The following is a 21,493-nucleotide window of genomic DNA, read 5'->3' on the forward strand; positions in this document are numbered from 1 at the left end:
AATTCTTCTTGTTTCTTTTTTCATTTTAAACTTATTTTATGAGAAAAAAGTGATCTATGACAAGCTGCAATATGGTGGTGTAAAATGTAACACTAAAGTGACATAGAGAAATTTTATTTGTGTGAGACTTCGAAGTAGAGCATATCAGGTAAAAAGTGGAAGCAAGGGGGTTAGGCAACCGTGAGTGGTTTGGGGCAACCACCTTCTAATTAAAGTGCTTGAGTTTTAACCTTAATTAACAACAACAACAAAAGGTTAGAATTCTTTTGTTTTCTATATGTCATATCCATGACCATGACTTAAGTCAGGTGGAAATCTAGAATTTGCACATTTTAATTAGTTATGTTAGATGGGATCGGGTGTACTTTACCCAATACGGTTGGACCAAACCCAATTGCTGACCACCTAGTCCATTTGAAAAAAACGGGTAATCGGCAACATCAAAAGCTCAACTAGCTTAGCTTCGAAAAGTGTCTTCATTAGTTTGATGGATAGCTACCTTAAGTAATACACAAGAAAAATCAGATGATGAGAAGGCTCTGGCTGGCTTTTTAAGGTCTATACGAAGAGCTTGCTTCTTAAGTATTCTTCCATCCACCTAAGTAAAAACGACTCGGCAGCAGAGAGTGTCTCTCTATTTATAGGTTTGTCTATTTGGTCAGATAGACACACCTCACTACCACAAAAATAATATACTCTAGCTAGAGAGAAAAGAATATCGTAGAGAGAGAGAGAGAGAGAGAGAGAGAGAGAGAGAGAGAGAATTGGAGATGGCGCAATGGATTCGAGTCGTAGTGCTGGTAGTGATGGCTTATTGCCTGTTCCCGGCGTCGGTGGAAGGCATGGTTCGACACTACAAGTTCAATGTAAGCACCATTTTCAGCTTCACGTTTCTAATTGTGTTCCATATATATGACTATAAACTCATGCAATGAAGTTCCACTTGGTCGAGGTTGCCTAGCTCGGTTTGTGTATATATTAAAGCCACATGCAAATTAATCAAGAAAGAGTTATTGCATGCATGTAATAAACGGGTTTTTTTTTTTTTTTACAAGATAAAATTCTACTCTAGCCTGATCTAAGTGTATATGTATGTGAAACTCCCTCCTTGAGACTTGAACCCCAGCCCTTACCCCCCACACCCCACAAACACTTATACTTGTAATAAACAAGAATTCTAAGGATGTAAGGGTTTAACTTGAATATAACACAATCCTTACACAAGCAAACCGTGTAGACACTAGCTAATAACAGAGTACCGTGTTGTTTCTAATATTTTCAATTTTGCATGAAGATGACTAGCTAGAACCTTAAATGATGTGCATCATTCATTATCATTATTCATTAGTCATTTCGTAACGTTAGCTCTTCATAGGGATAGATAGACAAGTTTAATGCTTCAAATGAAGATATTTATTAATCTTTTGATTAATATATAATATATATTCACAAAATTTCTGCCTATACCAAAAATTGATTGATGTCTTGATCTGATAATAAAAAACTATCATCAAGAGTGGATGTCATAAATTGAAACTCTCTAAAAAAAAATTATACTTTAAAATAATTTGTGAATTCTACGAGTTTTCATCCATAAAATTCACACGTTTTGATAGAATTTTATTCTCCTATAGCTAGAGTGTCACTTTTGTGTTTTAATTCTTTCAAATGATTTGGAGAAGCTTTATCATTCCTACAAGTTTTAAAGAGAGAAAAGACCTTTATAATTAATTTATATAATACGATTAGTTGGTACGTATAAGGATTAATCATCAAAGCCACTAATATGCAAGAACATCCAAGTCTTCTGCAAGATGGGACTCCAGCTGTCGACTCTTATAATTAATTGACAATTTAATAGCTTTGTCACCTAATATACTTTTTTTCAATTTCAAATTAATCCCCAATTTGCATGTTTTGAACCCTTGTTAAAAATCTTCTTCCATTCTTTTGCCTAATCTAAATTTCTAGATAATTGTTTTCGTTCACGAAAAGAACTCAATAGCATAATTCTTTTTTGTTGGAATGCTTCAGCTGAGGTGACAAGCCAACAGCTGAAAATTTTTACACTAGACAAAATTCGCTAGTTATAAAAACTAGCAATATATTGGACCACACTTGTAGCTGGTCAAAATGATGTTTGACATGAGAGTAATACAAATCTTTATCATTGGAAACAATATTTGTATCATATTGTTTATTTTTCTAGTTCCATCAATGACATGGTAGCAATATTAGCATATTCTCACTCGTAACCAAAAAGTCAGATGCATGTGGTATATAAAAAAATTCTCTTTATTTGTTGAGTCACGGGTTCAATTAAAAGGGAAAAAAAATTTAAAGGATGACTAAGAAATCTTGATGAAACAGCAAATTTGGTGGTGGCGTGGTGTTATTGAGAAAACACACCAAACTTTGCTGACCCTAGTACCATACCCATAAATGTTACAGTTAAACTAATTAATTTCCTATTTGTGTTTGCTAATATGGCTAATAATGTTACATGTTTTGATATATGAATATAGGTTGTACTGAAGAATACCACGAAATTGTGCTCAACTAAGCCCATTGTCACTGTGAATGGAAGGTTCCCTGGTCCTACAATTTATGCTAGGGAGGATGACACAGTGCTGGTTAAGGTGGTCAACCATGTCAAATACAATGTTAGCATCCATTGGTGAGTTTATCCCCTATAGTGGGTTATGCTATGTGGCCCATACTCTCCAAGGAACTAAAAGTTTAAACTATTACCGAGTTGATTATACAACTTTTATGAATTGGTTTCTATAAAAAAAAAAAAAACACTTATAAAATTAATAAATAAATTTAAGGATTATTTTCTTTTAAAAAAATAAAAAATTTATTTTTATAAGATTTAAGCACTTATAAATTGACCTAATTAAAAATTATTTTTTAACAATTATATAATATTTAATAAAAAAAATAGTTATATAATAAAATTTGTAATAACCATAACAATAACATTATTACTCTTCTTCTTATCAAGTCTAGTGATAAAGGTGAAAATGTGAAATTCTGTTATGGCTTTAATATAATTGGCTATTCTTTGGGAAAAGTAGGTGAAAACCTTATAGTTTTATACTTGGAGAATATTAAACCCATACTTTTAAATGAGACGCTTTAAATCCTAGATTAGGATTTTTTTTTTTTTTTTTTTGGTTGGTATATTTGTGGAAGTTCTCATTTAAAAGTATAGATTTAATGTGCCCCAAAAATAACTGTGTAGTTTTTTTTTTAGTGTACTTTCTCTCTATTCTTTTATTATTCTTTTTGCTGGGAAGTGGAAGCCTTTATAATTTGAGATTGCTTTGATTCTGCCCAGGGTATTGGCTATTCCAACTTTTAAACCCCTCTACTTTTTTCTTTTTCTTTTTTCTTTTGGCTGAGTTTTCAACCCCCTTTTCAACCTTTACCTTTCTTAACCTCGTAATCGTAAACATCTTTAATTGAACTTCACAATATCATCATTGGCTTTAATACAATCAGAGAAAAAAAGGTGCACAATAAAACTCATAATATTTACAATTTTCCTTGTATATAATAATTATGGGTACGGGCAGGCATGGGGTTAGACAGCTACGGTCGGGTTGGGCTGATGGGCCTGCATACATTACGCAATGCCCAATTCAACCAGGACATCAATTCATTTACAACTTCACCATCACGGGCCAAAGGGGTACACTATGGTGGCACGCACACATACTCTGGCTCAGGGCCACAGTCCAAGGTGCCTTGGTTATCTTGCCCAAGCGTGGGGTTCCTTACCCATTTCCCAGGCCACAAAAGGAACAAGTCGTTTTATTAGGTACGTCCCAAGCTTCTTTTTTTTCTTTTTTTTTTCAATTCTATAAACCATTTCATAACTTCTCTTGGAAAAATTGAATTCGCTTAATAAATCAACCAGTTCAAAACTGGTATAGTCATGTGGATCAGACATCTAAGAAGAGGGTTGCATCTTGCCCCGATTTTAATTTTCTTAATGAAAATATTGATTTTTAGACTCAAATTTGTGACATGTTGCTTTGGATATAAAGCACTTGCTATCACACTAAGGTCTATTTCCAATAGACCGTAACATGCTTAATAGGTCAATAAAATTCTTATTTATTTTGGTATTTCAACTTGTAGGTGAATGGTGGAAATCAGATGTTGAGGCTGTCATTAATGAAGCTTTGAAATCTGGCGGGGCCCCTAATGTCTCTGATGCTCACACCATCAATGGTCATTCTGGACCTGTATCAAGCTGCCCTTTAGAAAGTAAAAGATCTTGCTACAACTGTATATATATTCATAGTAACAGTCTAATTACGCTTCAACCATGCAATAATAAGAATTATATCTATGGAATTTCAGTTAATAGTTTTTAAAATAGATTTTTTTTAAGTTATAAAATAGAATTAGGCTAAGCTGTTTCTTTGGATGAGATGATAATAGGGAAAATTTATTCAAAGGGTAATGTTGCCTCCGATCTCTATATATGTCTAATCTTTTTTTTTTTTTTTATGGGACTATATATATGTATATATGTCTAATCATGAATTTATATAGTGGGATGTATGATATATCTTAAGTTTTATTAGACTCAATACAGTTTGTTTCTTAAGGCGATAATTAAAAGTGGCTTTTGCATTTTAGTACAATATTTAAATACTTCGTGCTTAGTAATTTGCCTCTTTTGTGTTTTATACTGTTTTCATATTGTGGCATTGATATATAAAATTCTTTCCACATTAATTTGTAAGATTTGTTTTTTAAAGAAAAATTTGTAATAATTTTAGCGATATTTTTACAATAATGTTAATACTCAATTTTCTTTTCCAGGAGGTTTTACATTACCAATAAATCCCGGACAGACATACTTGCTACGAATCATCAATGCTGCAATGAATGAAGAGCTTTTCTTCAAGATTGCTGGCCACACACTCACCATTGTTGAGGTTGACGCGGTATACACAAAACCTTTAAAAACCGACACCATTGTCATTGGACCAGGCCAAACCACAAATGCACTCCTAACAGGTGATCGTAGAACAGGGAAGTATATGGTTGTAGCTTCACCTTTCATGGACGAACCCATTGCAGTTGATAACACCTCAGCCACAGCCACATTACACTATTCAGGCACTCTAGCCTCTACCACAACCACTCTCACTACCCCACCTCCCAAAAATTCTACGTCACTAGCTGCAAACTTCACAAAAGCCCTCCGAAGCCTGAACTCGAAAAAATACCCAGCTATAGTTCCATTGAAAATAGACCATTCGTTGTTTTTTACTATTGGTCTTGGTGTTAACCCTTGTTCTACTTGTGCAACTGGTGTCCGTGTGGTAGCGGATATTAACAATGTTTCATTTGTGATGCCAACTATTTCACTTCTTCAAGCTCATTTTTTCAATATAAGTGGGGTTTTCACCGATGACTTCCCTGCTAATCCACCAAGTAAGTTTAATTTTACTGGCACACAGCCAACGAACTTGGGGACCATGACTGGGACAAGGCTGTATAGACTTTCTTACAATTCAACTGTACAAATAGTCTTACAAGATACAGGGATGATATCCCCTGAAAACCATCCACTCCATTTGCATGGATTCAATTTCTTTGAGGTTGGAAGGGGACTAGGTGACTTTCATCCAAAGAAAGATCCAAAGAAATTCAATCTTGTTGACCCTGTGGAGAGAAACACAATTAGTGTACCAGCTGGAGGATGGACTGCTATTAGATTCAGGGCTGACAATCCAGGTAAACTCCATATTCAATGCCTATTTAGTAACACTAATAACACAATTATTAATAGGATCAATATCATTTTATTTGGGTTTATCACTGACATCACTTTAATATACAACAATCACAACAGACTTATGCCAATAATTCTAAAAAATGTTGTGTCTTTAGACTTATAGATCTCTTGCAGACTTGCAGTACATATGATATAAAATGTGACATTTAATTGTTTGGCTTGTTAGGGGTTTGGTTTATGCATTGCCATTTGGAAGTGCATACCACATGGGGGCTTAAGATGGCATTTGTGGTGGACAATGGTAAAGGCCCTAATGAATCTCTTCTACCTCCTCCAAGTGATCTTCCTAAGTGCTAAGCTAGCAATTGTCAAACATAGCTGAACTCAAACACTTCAAGGGCCTTGACATTAGGTAGAAACCGCAAGGTGCTCATTATATTAGGTGGCAGCCGGTGGCTAATAAGAAGAGTTCTTTCAAGCAAGCCAGTGAGCTAAAGGAAGCTGCTCAGAGTTAAATAAAACCGGATTGGAATTCTTTTTAGTTTTGACTTTTGATTTGCCTCAAATTTTTATTTTTATTTTTATTTTTTATACTGAGTTATATATATTTTATGTTTGTAATTATGCTCATGCTTCTAATTAAAGTCCAAAGGGATTTTAAAGACAGAATGAGTCATCTTGCATACATGATACATGGAATGAAGTCACACATATATTTTGACTAAAAGCAACAATTTGTTCAATTTCTTCGTGTATGTCAAATACTTGGGAGTAGAAAAGGAAAAAAAAAAAAAAAGATGAAAGTGTCAGTGAGCTCAGCTATATCTCAAATGACACTCCTTTTATACATATAACACTAAGATGAAAGTGTAATTGTAGTGCCAGATTTCTTAAGGATTTCAGTTAAATTTAAATACATGATTGCATTGATCAATATTACAATATCAATAATATTTTTTTCAAATGCAACTAAATTCAATCATATAACGTATTGGCTAATACAAACACATGGATTGAATCTAGTTATAGGAACTTAAGATGTAGCATTTTGCTAAATGGACAAAAACAATACTAAAACTTTTTTTCCTCCTCTTTGGTTAGGGACAAATCTGTTCACTGAATAGTTATTTTGTAAAATATTTTTCAAATTATTACTGTATTAAAATTAACGGATAAAGAATTTAACTGTATATTTTTTAATAAAAAATTAGAGTGAAAGTGGGTTGAGTGTCTTAGAACCAATCAAATTGCGGTTATGTTTGACAACCTCTCAAACATTTTTCAATGGCGAGAAATTGGTCTTCAAGGTTGTAGGGCACAAAAATATGTGTTTTGTGACTTTTGTCTACCCAATACCTTTATCATGATAAACGGAAAACAAAACTCTTACATTATGTTGGGTAAAATATTTCAAGCAAGTTTTGAATGACTCCCTGAAAGTTTTTTTTTCTTTGAGAAAAATGATTCCCTGAAAGCCTGATGCAAATAAAGAAATTTTTATTCTACATCTCTAAGCTATATGTTCCCATTTAATTATGGACGCCATTGTATAAATAAAATAAAATATTATATATATTTATTATTATACTAAAGTTGAAAAAAATTAAAAATCCAAATTAGTTTCTAAGGGGACTACAATAATAATACACATTCAATCATTGCTTTGGGATCCATTCTTTTAAACTTTTTTGATAGTTACTATCCTATATCTTTATTTATCGTTGTTTGTTTCTCAAAAAGGCATGCGCAAGGAAATATTATTGCTCATGTATTAGCTAAGCTAACATTTTACCCATGTAAACGCATAAATGCACTTAAAATTAAGGAAGGGAAACTCCCCAGTTAGAAGGAGGAAAAATTCTCTGGGAGATAAAGAGAAAAAGATAAGAACACGAATAGCGGGGAGGGAGAAATAACTTAAGACTTGTGTAAATCTTTGTATAAGAACACATCTTCGGACTAACTCGAGGAAAGCATTAATGTCAATTACTTTTCAAATTAATCTTTTCCCTTCTTATTTGATTATTTGGTCATAGATCTAAACTTAATTAAACCCACACCAGCATCATTTTTCCCATCCTCTATACAAACTCTATCTTTTTGGACTTAATTTGAAGGTTCGGGCCTCACTATTCTAAGTGGGCTTGGGCCATAAATTTTTGAGCCCTTACAACATGTATATACATATAGATACATTTAAAATTAAACACAATTTTTATAATAAAATATACATAATTAGTCAATTTTTTTTTTGAAAAGTAAACGTAATTAGTCACATATTAAAATTCTTACCTAAATTTAATACTATTCATGATTATTTTTTGTTCTAATTTTTAATAAGATAGAACATGTGGTGATCTATGTTGTATGGTGATTTTTATTGAGTATATGTGATTGGTTTTTTTTATATAGTTCATTAACATTAGATTCTTAGTATTTTGCATTCATTAACTCTCTTGACAAGAAGATTAAAAAACTTAAGTGGACACATAGCACAAACTTAAGTGGATAATTCTAGTATGGCCCTCACATGAATTTAAACACATGACACAAAATTGGATTCCATTTACAAATTCTAATTAAACTTTCTCTAAACTTTACCTATATTTATACACGCCCGTGTAAAAAATATTAAGGATTATGAAGCTTGACTGGAAGAAACTCCAGCCTTGCTGAGCATGAGAAGGCAAAAATATTATTTTGGAGTTATTGTTAATGATTTGGTTTCCAGTCAATTTTCATTAATAATTTGACAATAGAAAGCAAATTAATTGCTACCAAAACGTATGAATAGGGATTGCAATTTTGCCCCGCCCCTCCACATGGGTTTTCCCTACCTCGCAAAGGTGGTGGGGCGGGGAAAAATTTGTCCTTTTTAGTTACAAAATTGGCCAAGTGGCTAAACTTTATATTATAACCTAAAAGTTAAACTTAAAAGCCATAATAGCGCCAAGTAGCTATTCTTGAGAGAGTTTTAACCTATAGTGTCTACTTTTGATAATAGCTATTTATTATCAGACCAAGACACCAATCAGTTTTTGGTGCACGCGGAGATTGAACCCCAGATCTCTTATACAACCATCAGAGATTTTACCAGCTGAGCTAACTAGAACCCACGCCAAGTAGCTATTCTTACTAATTAGTAAATTAATTTTACATTATTTGTCAAGTTATATTTTCTCAAATTAAGGAATAATATTTAACAATTATTTAGCTAAACTTAGTCTTTTTTAACAGGTTGCCCCAATCAATAAATAAATCCTCTTTTTTGTTTTCCTTTTCAATTTAACCCTAATATGGAAATAAAATATTACCACGTGGGACAATTCCATAGCACTCGTCAATCCTCATGTGATTATACTCCAGTTTGTGTGTGTGTGTATATATATATATATATAATGCATGTATGTATGTTGAACAATAGCATGAGTTCTCAACAGATAACGAAAACTGTGAGTTAGAGAAAGTAATAATAGTTGTGACTTGTGACTTGTGAGAAAGTTCTAAGACATGGCGATTGCTAACATGAAAAGCTTGGCCTTGGCAATGCTAATGTTTCGAGGTGAAATATTTTCAAATGTAAAATATTTTACATTGAAAGTATTTTATGGAAAAATTTTTCCTTTTACAATGTTTGGGTTTGTACTTGAAAATTCATTTGCAAGTGTAAAATAAAAAAATTATAAAAAAAAATCTTCAATTAGAAACAACTAAACTCAAAATTCTCATCATTCTAAGTTGAAATTATTAAATTTTAATAAGAAACACAGCCATGAATCAAACCACCCAAACTCATATTAGCTATAAAAAAAAATACAGATTTGCAACCCAAAAAAAAAAAAAAAAAAAAAAAAAAATCAGATCTGCAAAAAGCCAAAAAACATAGATTTGCAGACCAGATAAAAAATAAAAAAATAAAAAAAAAACCCAAATTTGCATGACACAGGTGGAGATCTACAAAATTTTTGTATGACATGGCCTAGCAGTAGAGATTTGTACAAAACATACCCAGATCTACAGGGCTTAGGAAAAAAAAAACAAATCAGCAAACACAAATTGCAATTTCGGTGCTTGACTTGCAATGGAGAGACACAATCTCTGGCGTTGAAGATTGTGTTGCTAGCGGGTGCTCTCCTCGTCAGGATTGGGAGAGAGTTAGGAGTGGCTGGTCTGTCAATGTGATCTCTACATGTGAGAGATTATAAAATGTAAAATGTTTTATTAAAATTTCAAGCGTAAAATATTTTCCTTCTTTTTGCCTTAATTTTACAGTTTGAGTTTACAATTGACCAAATTTTACAACAAAACAAACATGGTAAAATATGTAAATTATTTTTCTGAAAATATTTGTCTTTTAAGTTATCAAACTTTTAAAGTATGGGGTTCAACCTTAATTCCATGAGTATTGAGATTTATTGGGTAAAAGTTAGCCCAATATTTAGAAAGAAAAACTAAAAATAATAGTAATCACAAGAATTATTATGACATCATGTTATTTGCATGTCTTCTTCAACAATAAATTATGATATTGAAGCCAAGAGCCTTGTAGCTTATCTTACTGGCATTTTCTAGCTAATGTTTCTAATAAAGTTATCCAGGATTCAAATCCTCTTCCTCTTGACTATTAATGTATCAATAATAATAAAACAATAAGCTTCTAGTTTGAATATAATTTCAAATTGTTGAAGTTTAAATGATATGTTTGATCTAAATTAAAGAATTGCTAAATATTATCCCTTAATTTGGTGAATTCTATCATAAAAAAATAATATAAAATTAATTTACAATTATTTGTTCTAAACACACTTTTTTTTTATATATAAAATATTTTCATTTTACTATGTTTGACATTCAACATGAAAGTATAGTGGAAATCATTTTTGAATTGCATATTTCATCGTAAAATGAAAATTTTATCATATCTCTCAAAACTCAACAGGTGCACAGACCACCACCACTCACCTCCCAAAACTCCACATTGAAAGAAAAGACAGCCACTAAAACAGCACTAGCCACCAAACCACCACCAACCATTCAAGAAACAGCCACCAAAACACCACCAACCATTCAAAAAACTACCACCAAAATTGCCACCAACCACCACTGACCACTCAAAAGACAATCACCATCAACAAAAAATCCAAATCGGAAAACCCGAAAAAAATAAAATAAAATAAAATAAATAAAAAATAAAACCCACCCAAAAGACAACCACCATCAACCAAGAAAAAACTCCACAAACCCAGATCGAGAACCCAAAAAACAAAGAACATAATTTGAAAATCTAACCCCAATGGAGGCAAGATTGGGTAGCTACCAAAAACCCAAGCCCGTCGTTGGACCTAAGGCAGTGTGAGAGAGAAGAGATGTCACGACCTAAATCCATGAACTATGAATTTAGATGCATGACTAACCTGCTGATCTTACATAACTCAAAAAATATAATTAATTTCCAAAATAATTCAAACTCCAAATAAACAATGCTCTTGATAAATCTCTTACAACAACTAAAATCCACAATTTAGAAATAATCTCCAAATACTATAAAATCTTAAGCTAAATAAAAATAACTAAAAATCCTTTAAGGCTTCAAGCATTATTGACGTCACCTAAAGACTCCCACACTCTACCTTGCACCTTACAAAGTGATCCAATGGTTTATTTTCCAACTAAACTTTAATCTAAAAATTGTAATTGATGGGGTGAGCCACACATTTAGTAAGCAATTATACACAATACACAACAGAATAGAGTTAAGCAAAGCACGAGTATTTTGATTTCACAAATTTACTCAATATATCAAATATAGTTTTCCAAAACATATAATGATCATTTAATACATATGTAATCAAATCTTAAAATCATTCGAAAAGACATACAGATAATTGATCAAAACACAGTATCATATATACACATATTACATATTTTCGCATACAATCTTGTGAGCGGATACCAACATCTAACCCACATTGGTGAGGAATCAATTCTAAAAACACTTCTTTTGAGTCATATATCACATAAGCCAAAGTTTATACAAAATAGAATAATTTACTTAAAATGAACAATTATTTCATATACAGAGGCATATCAAAGATCACAGTATCAAATTGAAGCATAAATCAAAGGATGTTTAACTCTCCTAGGGAATGAATAAGAACTGAGAAGTTTATATAAATATTTTATATTTCTTGAGTAAGTTTGAAAGCTCAATTTGTTAAAAGAAACATTTTAAATATCATTTGGAAAAATAGGAATATGACTTTACATCACTTGGCTTTAAACAAATTTAATGAACAAAAACCTTTTTAGAAAACTTACTTTGAAACTCAATTATTTTATGAAAATAGTTTAGTTTTGAAATTATCTTTTAGATGAAATTCGGACGTTCAAAACGTTATTTACAATTTGAAGTTCCCCTTTAAAATATTATTTAAAAATTGAAGTTTCTCTTTCAATGATGTAAAAATGCTTTTTATCAACTTTAGAAAATGTATGCTTGAAAACATAACTTTTGAAAACATTTGACTCCTAGGAACCTAATTAAAAAAATTGTGCATATTATGCATAATTATTTACAGCATTTGAATCACTCTGAAAGTCCAGCTGAAACACCATCCAAATAGTCCCAAAATACTCTTAAATAGGACCTATAATCAATCAAGGATTATTTAATATCCTCCACAAAATATTAAGCTTATTGAACTATACAAATTGTTTCAAGAGACTTGTACTTTGATGAACCAATTTATAACACTAATGCAAGGAATCTCTACACAAAAATGTTTCCTTCAAGTTATCAAACCTTAGAGGCAGTAGCCAATATATTGTAAACTCAGGATTTGATATATGCCCCAACAAAAAGTAGACCCTTATACATGATTTAAGCTTTATAATCTTTACTTATGTTCTAGAATACAAGCTATAGGGACCCTAGGATTTTATATATATACATATAACCCAAAGAAAGTGTAAAGCCATGCACCTAGTTAATCAAGCTTGTAATCCGTGGCTTTATCTAGACTTCACACAGTGGCTCTGTTCTTAAATGCACCCAGCGGCAACTTGAGATTATATATATATATATATTAAATCCCAATTATAGGCAACTTAACGTTATAGGGTAAACAATCCTCTTTTAAACACAATCTACCCATTACTACCAATTCCATGATAAGGTTCTAATCTTTTAATTCTTTGATTCTAACAAATGAGAAATCATACTTGGAATTCTTTGGTTGCCTCTTTAGTTGTATGTGTTCTAAACTCCAAGGGAAAAACACATCTCCTAGTCTTTTTAGTGATTAATCTCTTTCTATGAAAACCCTAATTTATCTCTTCCTCTACCCTATATTTAACGCATCAGAAATGTGGACTTAGTGGGGTAGTGGGTTGCAATTACTTACAAAAGTACTTATGACCCATCAATTATATATATATATATATATATATCAAATAAAGATATGCGGGGTATTACAAGAGAAGAGAGGGTTGTGGCATCAATCAATGGCGTTGGTCAGTGGGTGGGCAACGGTGTGAGATGGGTTGTGCAAGATGGGTGGAGATGAGAGGGTTTTGGCCTTGTGAGTGAGAGAGCTAAGAGATGGAGAAGAACTGAGAAAGTTAAGAGAGGGGGAGAAGCTGATAAAGAGTTGGGAGTGAGAGATGAGAAGTGTAAAATGTTTTACCGATTTTTGAAGTGTAAAATATTTTACAATTTTTGCCTTTAGTTTTTCCTTTGACTGAAAATATTTTACATTTGACTAATTATTTTAATGCAAAACAAACATGGCAAAATGTGAAAATATTTTCCTGAAAATATTTTACATCAAAACAAACAAGGCAAAAATGCACTTTTGGTCCCTACATTTTGAGTCAATTCCCATTTTGGTCTCAAAATTGATTTCTTTGCTAATGTCATCCCTAAAACAAGAAAATCGTTTTTAAAATGGTCCTTTCCATCAGGCTAGAAACGGAGAAATCCTACGTGGCTAACAAGATGCCCTGTTTGCTGACAGGGCGCTGACGTGGCTATTAAAATATTATTAAAAAAAGATTATTTGGCATATTTAAATGCCATGTCAGCATTTTAATTTTTTTTTTAAATAAAGCCACGTCAGAAAATTTATATAAAAAAGAAATTAAATTTAAAAAAAAAAAACCTTAAATCTAATTTAATTAAAAAAACTTGTTTCTCAAAAAAAAAAAAAAAAACTAGGTGTTCTTCGTGTTCTTCCCCATCAAACCCAGGAAGAACTCAAACCCAGCAACCAAACAACAAACACAAACCAACACCTATCATCCCACAGCAAAGGAGCTATTTCATTTCAGGCTTATTCTTATCTCTCCTGTCTCACTTCTTTTCTTTGCTCTCTCTTCTCTCCCTCTGTTCTCTGTTCTCGCCGAGACCCAAACCCACCAACCCAGCACCCAACGTCACAGAGGCTTCTTCTTCTCTCCTTCTTTTCTCTATTCTCGCCGAGACCCAAACCCACCAACCCAGCACCCAACGTCGCGGAGGCTTGTTCTTCTCACCCTCTTTCTCTGTTCTTTGTTCTCTCTTCGTAGGTCTGCGTGGATCGAAGGAGTCGTGAGCGTGGATCGAATGGTGGATCAAAGCGTGGGTCTGATTGTTCATGGGTCGGAGCGTGGATCGTAGGAGTCGTGGTCCGATTTGGTTGATTTGGTTTGTGGGTTTTTTTTTCTTTTTTTCTTGCTGTGGATGGTGGTGATTTCTTGAGAAGTGGTGGAGGAGGAAGTGGTGATTTCTTGTTGTGGTTAATTTTTTTTTTTTTTTTCTGCTACTATGGTTTGGGGTTGTGGCTGGTGGGCGACGGTGGAAGTGGTGGTCAGATTTGTGGGTTTGGCCGTGTGGTGTGCTGTTGGTTTGGGTTTTTGTTTCTGTTGTGGTGTGCTGTTGTGGTTCTGCCGATCTGGGTATGTGTTTGTTGTTTGGTTGCTGAGTTTGTTTTCTGGGAATGTGGCTTTGAGTTCTTCCTAGGTTTGATGGGGAAGAACACAAAGAACACTGAACACCAAGTTTTTAAAAAAAAAAATTTTTTTTTTGAGAAACAAGTTTTTTTTTAATTAAATTAGATTTAAGGTTTTTTTTAAAATTTAATTTCTTTTTTATATAAATTTTCTGACGTGGCTTTATTTTAAAAAAATTAAAATGCTGACATGGCATTTAAATATGTCAAATAATCTTTTTTAATAATATTTTAATAGCCACGTCAGCGCCACGTCAGCAAACAGAACATTCCGTTAACCACGTAGGATTTCTCCATTTCTAGCCTGATGAAAATGACCATTTTAAAAACGATTTTCTTTTTTTAGGGATGAGATTAGCAAAGAAATCAATTTTGGGACCAAAATGGGAATTGACCCAAAATGTAGAGACCCAAAGTGCATTTTCGCCAACAAACAAAGCATAAAATATTAATAATAGACTTTTAGTTGGAGTAGAAGTCAAAACGTGGCTTTTTTTTTTAAAGAAAGAAAACGTGGGTTGTTATTTGTGATTAAAGTTTAGAATTTTTTATAATAGACTTTTAGTTTGATTAGAATTTAAATTTGTTGAAGTTTAAATGATAAATTTTACCTAAATTAAATAATTGTTGAATATTATCCCTTAATTTGAGGAAATATATATAACCTAACAAATAATATAAAATTAATTTACTAATTAATGAGAGTAGTCACTTGGCGCAATCATGGCTTCTAAGCTCAACTTTTATTATATAGTATATGGTTTTTTATTAACAAAACAGGTTTCTTTTAAAAAAAAATTGTAATAATTGTAGGCAAATTAACAAGAAGTAGAGTTTTACAATGTGTAACGAGGCTTTGCAAGGCCACAACGGCAGGAATGGGGCAAGAAAATTTTCTCGGTCACATGGGATGGGGAATGGCAAAGATGGGACAAAACAAAACCATACAGGGCGGGAGTGAAGACCACATCTTTTGGACCCATCCCACTCTATTGTCATCCCTATGTATGAATCAAATTGACAGGTAAGAACTAGTATTTTTACAATAAAATAAAAGAGAAATGATATGTCCACAATATTTTCACAACATTTTTACAACAAATCTTAAGTGACAGGTTGTTACTGGTTGTTTTTATTGGGGCAAAAAAGTAATCTTAGTATTAGGTTTAAATTTGAACCAATAACAACTAACCACCTATGAATTGTTGTAAAAATATCGTAGACGTAGCATCTCTAAATAAAATAAAGAAGAAAAGCCAACCACTTCATTGCCATAAATAAAACAAAAGAAAAGGGCCTCCTTACATTCCATTTTTTAACACGTTGCTGAATCAATAGATAAATCCTCTTTTTGGTTTTCCTTTTCAATTTAACCCTAATATGGGAAGAAAATATTACCACGTGGGACAATTCCATAGCGCTCGTCTATGCTCATTTGATTGTACTCCAGTTAGTAGTATATATATGTTGAACAATGGCATGAGTTGTCAACAGATAACCAAAACCGTGAGTTAGAGAAAGTAATAATAGTTGTGACTTGTGAGAAATTAAGTTCCAAGAGATCATGGCGATTGCTAACATGAAAAGCTTGGCCTTGGCAATGCTTATGGTTATGGCTTCCATTATCCTAATCTCTGGGAACCATAAGGTCTCAGCTCAATGCCAAGGTTCTATTCCAAACCTTATTTCCAAATGCTCGACGTTTGTTCAGCAAACCGGACCGGAAAATCCACCATCGGCGGATTGTTGTGCGGTGGTGATGGGTCTTGACATTCCATGTGTTTGTAATCTTGTCACTCAAGCAGTTGAAAATATGATCAGCATGGACAAAGCTGTTTATGTTGGACGAACATGTGGATTATCAATCCAGTCCGGACAAAAATGTGGAAGTAAGTCAGTTAACTCAGTTAAATTTAATGTTTAAATGGTCTTTTAATTTATTAATCTTTAAAGTACGGGGTTCAACCTTAATTCCGTGAGTATTGAGATTTATTGGAGTAGATAGCCCAATTCTTTTAAAGAAAAACTAAAAATAATAATAATTACAAGAGTTATTATGACATCATATTATTATACTTGTTTAGTTTTGCCTAGTTTCTTATTGATGACACCCACTCATATTTTGATATGGTTCTTAATTTCAGGCTATACAGTTCCATAATTTCACAAGAATTTGAAGTCAAGGGAAGATAGTTGTTGCATGTCTTCTTCAATAATAATTTATGATATTGAAGCTAAGAGCCTTGTAGCTTATCTTATTGGCATTTCCTAGCTAATGTTTCTAATAAAGCTATTCAGGATTGAAATCATTTTTCTCTTGACTATGGATGTTTCAATAATAATAAAACGATAAGCTTATTATAGGGCATAATTTCCAATGTATTGTTATGTGTAGTGCTTCTCTTTTGTTTTTGACGTGAAATATTATCAATAACTACAAAAATAACATCTAAAAATTTATGTTCTTAAGGGGAAAAAAAACAAAAACAAAACAAAAACGTGTGAAGTATTGGTCAAAAACTAGTTGAAACTTATATTTGAATTTCTTAAAAGAAACCAATATGCTAATGGATTAAAAAAAAACTGAGTTCATTAATTCACTTATTAAATGAGCATTTAATCTATATTTAAAATGTAAAATAATAAAGTTTTATAAAAATATTTCAACACCATAAAACCTCTATTTTTTCAGTTTTAATTTTTTTTTTTTTTAGTTTGATAGCTACAGCAGTGAATGAGGATTTAAACCAAGTATATATATCTTAACCAAAGCATGAGTTCTCAACCACAAATTAAATAATTTGAAATTGTGAGTGAGAGAAAGTAATAGTTGTGAGAGAGTTCAAGAGATGGCAATTGCTAACATTAGATGCTTGGTCTTGGCAATGCTTATGGCTACCATTATCCTAATCTCTGGGAACCATCAAGTCTCAGCCCAATGCCAAGCTTCTATTCCAAGCCTTGCTTCACAATGCTTGAGCTCTGTCAAAAGATTTGGACCGAAAATTCCACCTTCCGCCGAATGTTGTGCGGTGGTGAAAGGTGTTGACATTCCTTGTGTTTGTAAGCTTGTCACCAGAATAGTTGAATTTATCATTAGCATGGAGAAGGTTGTCTATGTTGGACGATCATGTGGATTAACAATCCAGCCCGGAACCATATGTGGGAGTAAGTCAGTTAACTCAGTTTAAAGGTTTATGCCTCACTTTCTTCCTCATGTAACTATGGTATCAATGGTCTTATAATCTAATTAATCCTCAAAAAATTGAAGTATGGGGTTCAGCTTTCCATTAGTATGAGGTTTGTAGGGAATGAAGGTTAGCCCACTTTTTTGCCGTTAAGGTACTGACAAAAATGACTAAAATGGATGACATTCTTTTAAATAGAAACTAAATGTAGTAAAAATAAAATATAGAGACCAAAAAGGAAATTAAAGCAAAATATAAGGACGAAAAGTGCATCTTTGCCTACGTAATATTATACTTGTTTATAGTTTGTCTAATTTCTTATTGCTAACACGCACTAATATTTTGATATGGTTCTTTCAGGCTATACAGTTCCTCCATCATGAATTTGAAGTCAAGGAAATAGTTGTTTCTTGTCATCTTCAACTATAAATTTTGATATTGTAACAATAAGTCTATTATATGTAGGGCATAATTAATTTTCCAATGTATCGTGTATGTGTAGTGCTTCTCTTCTTGTTGAATATTAAAAAAAAAAAATTTATAAAAAAATACCCATTTTGCATAAAATAGTAAGACGAGGAAAAATTGTATGATCTTGATGAAGATTGAAATGTATGGACATTCAATTTAATTACGTCCAGTAGTACACCATGTCAAATGATGTCTATTGTTTACATTCTAATCGCTAAAGAGAGACAAATTGGGTAGGAAATTATTTTCTGGCTTAATTGAGAATATCTCCTTTTGATCAACTTTTATATTAAATCCAGCCCATTTTACTCCTTGCAATGCCTCCACTACAATTCTAGGCTATCCTTGGGAGCAAATTATCTATTTTCTTAATTTTTATTTTGTAAGATTGATTTTCAGGTTAGGTTTTTTAGTTGATCAAATCCTGACTATCAAAACCTTCGGGATTCTAGTTTCAAGTTTCTAGAGTTCCGATCAAGACCAGTTTTAGTGTGTGTGTGTGTGTATGTCCACAAACGTGTGTAAATGTGTCTAAAAAAAACTGAAGGGTCAACTCCCTGGAGATTGGTCCAGCCCACTTATGGGTTTGAAAATTGGGCTACATAACAAGTTTAATGGATCACCATAATGCAGTGGCTTCTGTTTTGCCTCAAATAATACGAGGGCAAGTCATATACCGCAAGTTCAAGTTTGGTAATCTGCCTCTCAAAAATAATAATAATAAAATAAAGCTGATTATATATGTTGGCATCTTTGTGTACTATATATATAAAATATGATCTCAAATAATGCACTTACTTGACATTTGACAATTCCAAAATTTGATTGCAATTAAAATTGAAGAAGCTCATTGCTCTAAGATACTAATTCAACTTAGTATGATAAGACTTACTAAAATTAATTGCAAACATCCATTATAGCAGGTAGGTTTTATATATACATAATTCTAACTGAGCATACTTTTCATTTATGGATTTAGCTAATGTGTGCTCTAAAGGCACAATAATTAATCATTTTTGGAAAAGTTTTTCTCAGAAATTAAAAAAATATTGACAGTTTTTTCAATTTTCAATAAAATATTTTCAAAAATAAATAGCTTATTTGGCCCTTCATTTATTTGGCTCTTTTTTCCCTCCAGACATTATGTAACACAAAAAATAAATCCATGAAGCCTGGTCTAGAGCCTTTCTTCATACATCTAATTAGGAACCCAACGAAGGGGTATTATTAGCAAGGAAGAGTCATATATTGGGACAGTTCGTGGCTTAACTTTGAGAACCTTAAAAGCGTTATGCATAAGTGTGTCGACAAAGTAGCTATGCATTTACTTTTTTCCCATCAGAGGACACCAAAGGAACCGTGTAAGTTCCTGCCTTATGGATTTCATGGCTATAAAAAAATAGCATACACAGTTTTGCTTATGGCACACTACCTCCTTGTTTGCATTAATCCTATGCACTCTTGTGATGATACTCTTGCTTCTCAATTTCTTTTGGCACCTGGGTTAATTGAAAGTACTTTTGCGTTTATCAAATTTTAATTTAAGGCCCATTGATTATTGGATGAGTGTCACATTGTTATTTGCCAATTAGAAGGAATTGGATTAATGAAAAGAGTTGGAATTTCAGAGAATTTTCTAACAACAAATTTTGACCTCACTTATCCAACATTCCAGAGAATTTCCAATAACAGATTTTGTCACCATTTGCCAATACACGCCTCTTGGCGTCACTCCCAAACCTTCGCCCTCAGTACTATATACACATATTCCTCACCTCACACTGAATATAGTGGGATCATTCAAAAATTTCCCTTCATTCCCTCAGTTTGTGCAGAGAGAAAATTCTTTTTGCCCTTACTTCATTCTCAACCTTTTTGTCCATCACCAACCTAAGAAAAGCACCCAAAAACCCTATGCAAATACTTCAAACAATCCCAAAATCCCAGAAGAGTTTTTTCCTAGCTTTGAAACACCAATACTACTAATGATTCTAAGGATGTTTAGGGTGTGTTTGGATACCGTTTATTTGCTGAAAACTGAAAACTTATTACTAAAAACTCTGTAACAAAATAATTTTTAAATGTGTGAATAGTACTGTAGGATCCAAATTTACCTAGAAATCTATGAAAAAAGTGAGTTTGATGATACGTGAACAGTACTACTAGGACCCGCTAAAAAAACATGAACACGTAAATTGGACAAAATGTCCAATCCAAACGCACGCTTAGTGTCTCACATGGCTCAATGTGCTTTTAACGAAGAAGGTGGTGTCAACCTTTCTATGCCCTTGAGTTTTTCATTGCACAAGCCCTTAAGTTTTTCACTTCTATATAAAACATAACATACTATATTTAAAATGGTAATAAATAATCGCCACATTTTAATTTGGCTCTCTTTTTCCCCAAAAATGACTTCCCCACTAGTTGCATAAATTAACAAATTATTTCTACCTATGTCATTAGTAAAGTTATTAATTCATCTAACTAATTTAATAAATAAATATTATACAATTTGTTCAATAAAAAAAATATCATGTAATTTAATTTTATATTCTTTTCATCGAAATATTATTCATTATTTTCTTTAATAAGTTGATAGTTACTTAATAGGAGAGTTGGTATTCATTCATAAGTTTTTTTTTTGCTAAAATTCTCCAAAAAAATAAAAAGATTAGCAAGTTAATTTAGACTACAAGTGATATTAATTATTCTACTCTGCCCTTTTTTTCCCAAAGAAAAATAAAATAAAATTAGGAAAGCTACCTAATATTATAGATGTTATTGATAATTATAAGGACAAGGGACAATGAACACACACACACACACACACACACATATATATATATATATATATATATATATATATATATATATATTGTATGATTTGAATCTTGAATTGATCTACTTTGTGACCACATTGCACGCGTGCACACACGGTTACTGGAATGCAGCCTCACTCAAACAAATCTCAATCACACCTCACCAGACCTTTTGACTTTTTTTGGGAAAGAAAATAAAGGAACACAAACAAGGAATCTTTCCATTATTGGAAACAAACTATAATGAGGTGTCAATGCCCTACT

General features: G+C 32.4%; 3 protein-coding genes across 3 annotated transcripts; all 3 read left to right on the top strand.

The window, feature by feature from the left end:
- Nucleotides 1-663: 663 nt before the first annotated feature.
- LOC142606667 (laccase-4-like) lies at nucleotides 664-6,491 on the top strand. Its single transcript, XM_075777999.1, has 6 exons — nucleotides 664-866; nucleotides 2,526-2,677; nucleotides 3,582-3,826; nucleotides 4,150-4,278; nucleotides 4,843-5,763; nucleotides 5,991-6,491. Exons 1-6 carry the CDS (start codon nucleotides 771-773, stop codon nucleotides 6,119-6,121), a joined length of 1,674 nt encoding a protein of 557 aa, XP_075634114.1. The 5' UTR covers nucleotides 664-770; the 3' UTR covers nucleotides 6,122-6,491.
- A 9,824-nt stretch (nucleotides 6,492-16,315) lies between these two features.
- Nucleotides 16,316-16,912, top strand: LOC142606180 (uncharacterized). Its single transcript, XM_075777569.1, has 2 exons — nucleotides 16,316-16,640; nucleotides 16,896-16,912. The coding sequence occupies exons 1-2, from the start codon at nucleotides 16,316-16,318 to the stop codon at nucleotides 16,910-16,912; spliced, it is 342 nt and encodes a 113-aa protein (XP_075633684.1).
- A 688-nt stretch (nucleotides 16,913-17,600) lies between these two features.
- On the top strand, nucleotides 17,601-18,322 carry LOC142606181 (uncharacterized). The gene is made up of 2 exons (XM_075777570.1): nucleotides 17,601-17,919; nucleotides 18,300-18,322. Exons 1-2 carry the CDS (start codon nucleotides 17,601-17,603, stop codon nucleotides 18,320-18,322), a joined length of 342 nt encoding a protein of 113 aa, XP_075633685.1.
- The last annotated feature ends 3,171 nt before the right edge of the window (nucleotides 18,323-21,493 follow it).

Source organism: Castanea sativa, chromosome 8 (assembly GCF_040712315.1).
Source record: "Castanea sativa cultivar Marrone di Chiusa Pesio chromosome 8, ASM4071231v1".
Classification (NCBI taxonomy): domain Eukaryota; kingdom Viridiplantae; phylum Streptophyta; class Magnoliopsida; order Fagales; family Fagaceae; genus Castanea; species Castanea sativa.

Excerpts from the sequence above, each read along its gene's own strand:
- LOC142606667 (XM_075777999.1), top strand. The coding sequence starts at position 771 with ATGGCGCAATGGATTCGAGTCGTAGTGCTGGTAGTGATGGCTTATTGC. Across the intron at positions 867-2,525 it reads TTCGACACTACAAGTTCAAT|GTTGTACTGAAGAATACCAC; the intron begins GTAAGCACCATT and ends ATATGAATATAG. Across the intron at positions 3,827-4,149 it reads GGAACAAGTCGTTTTATTAG|GTGAATGGTGGAAATCAGAT; the intron begins GTACGTCCCAAG and ends TTCAACTTGTAG.
- LOC142606180 (XM_075777569.1), top strand. The coding sequence starts at position 16,316 with ATGGCGATTGCTAACATGAAAAGCTTGGCCTTGGCAATGCTTATGGTT.
- LOC142606181 (XM_075777570.1), top strand. The coding sequence starts at position 17,601 with ATGGCAATTGCTAACATTAGATGCTTGGTCTTGGCAATGCTTATGGCT. Across the intron at positions 17,920-18,299 it reads GCCCGGAACCATATGTGGGA|GCTATACAGTTCCTCCATCA; the intron begins GTAAGTCAGTTA and ends TGGTTCTTTCAG.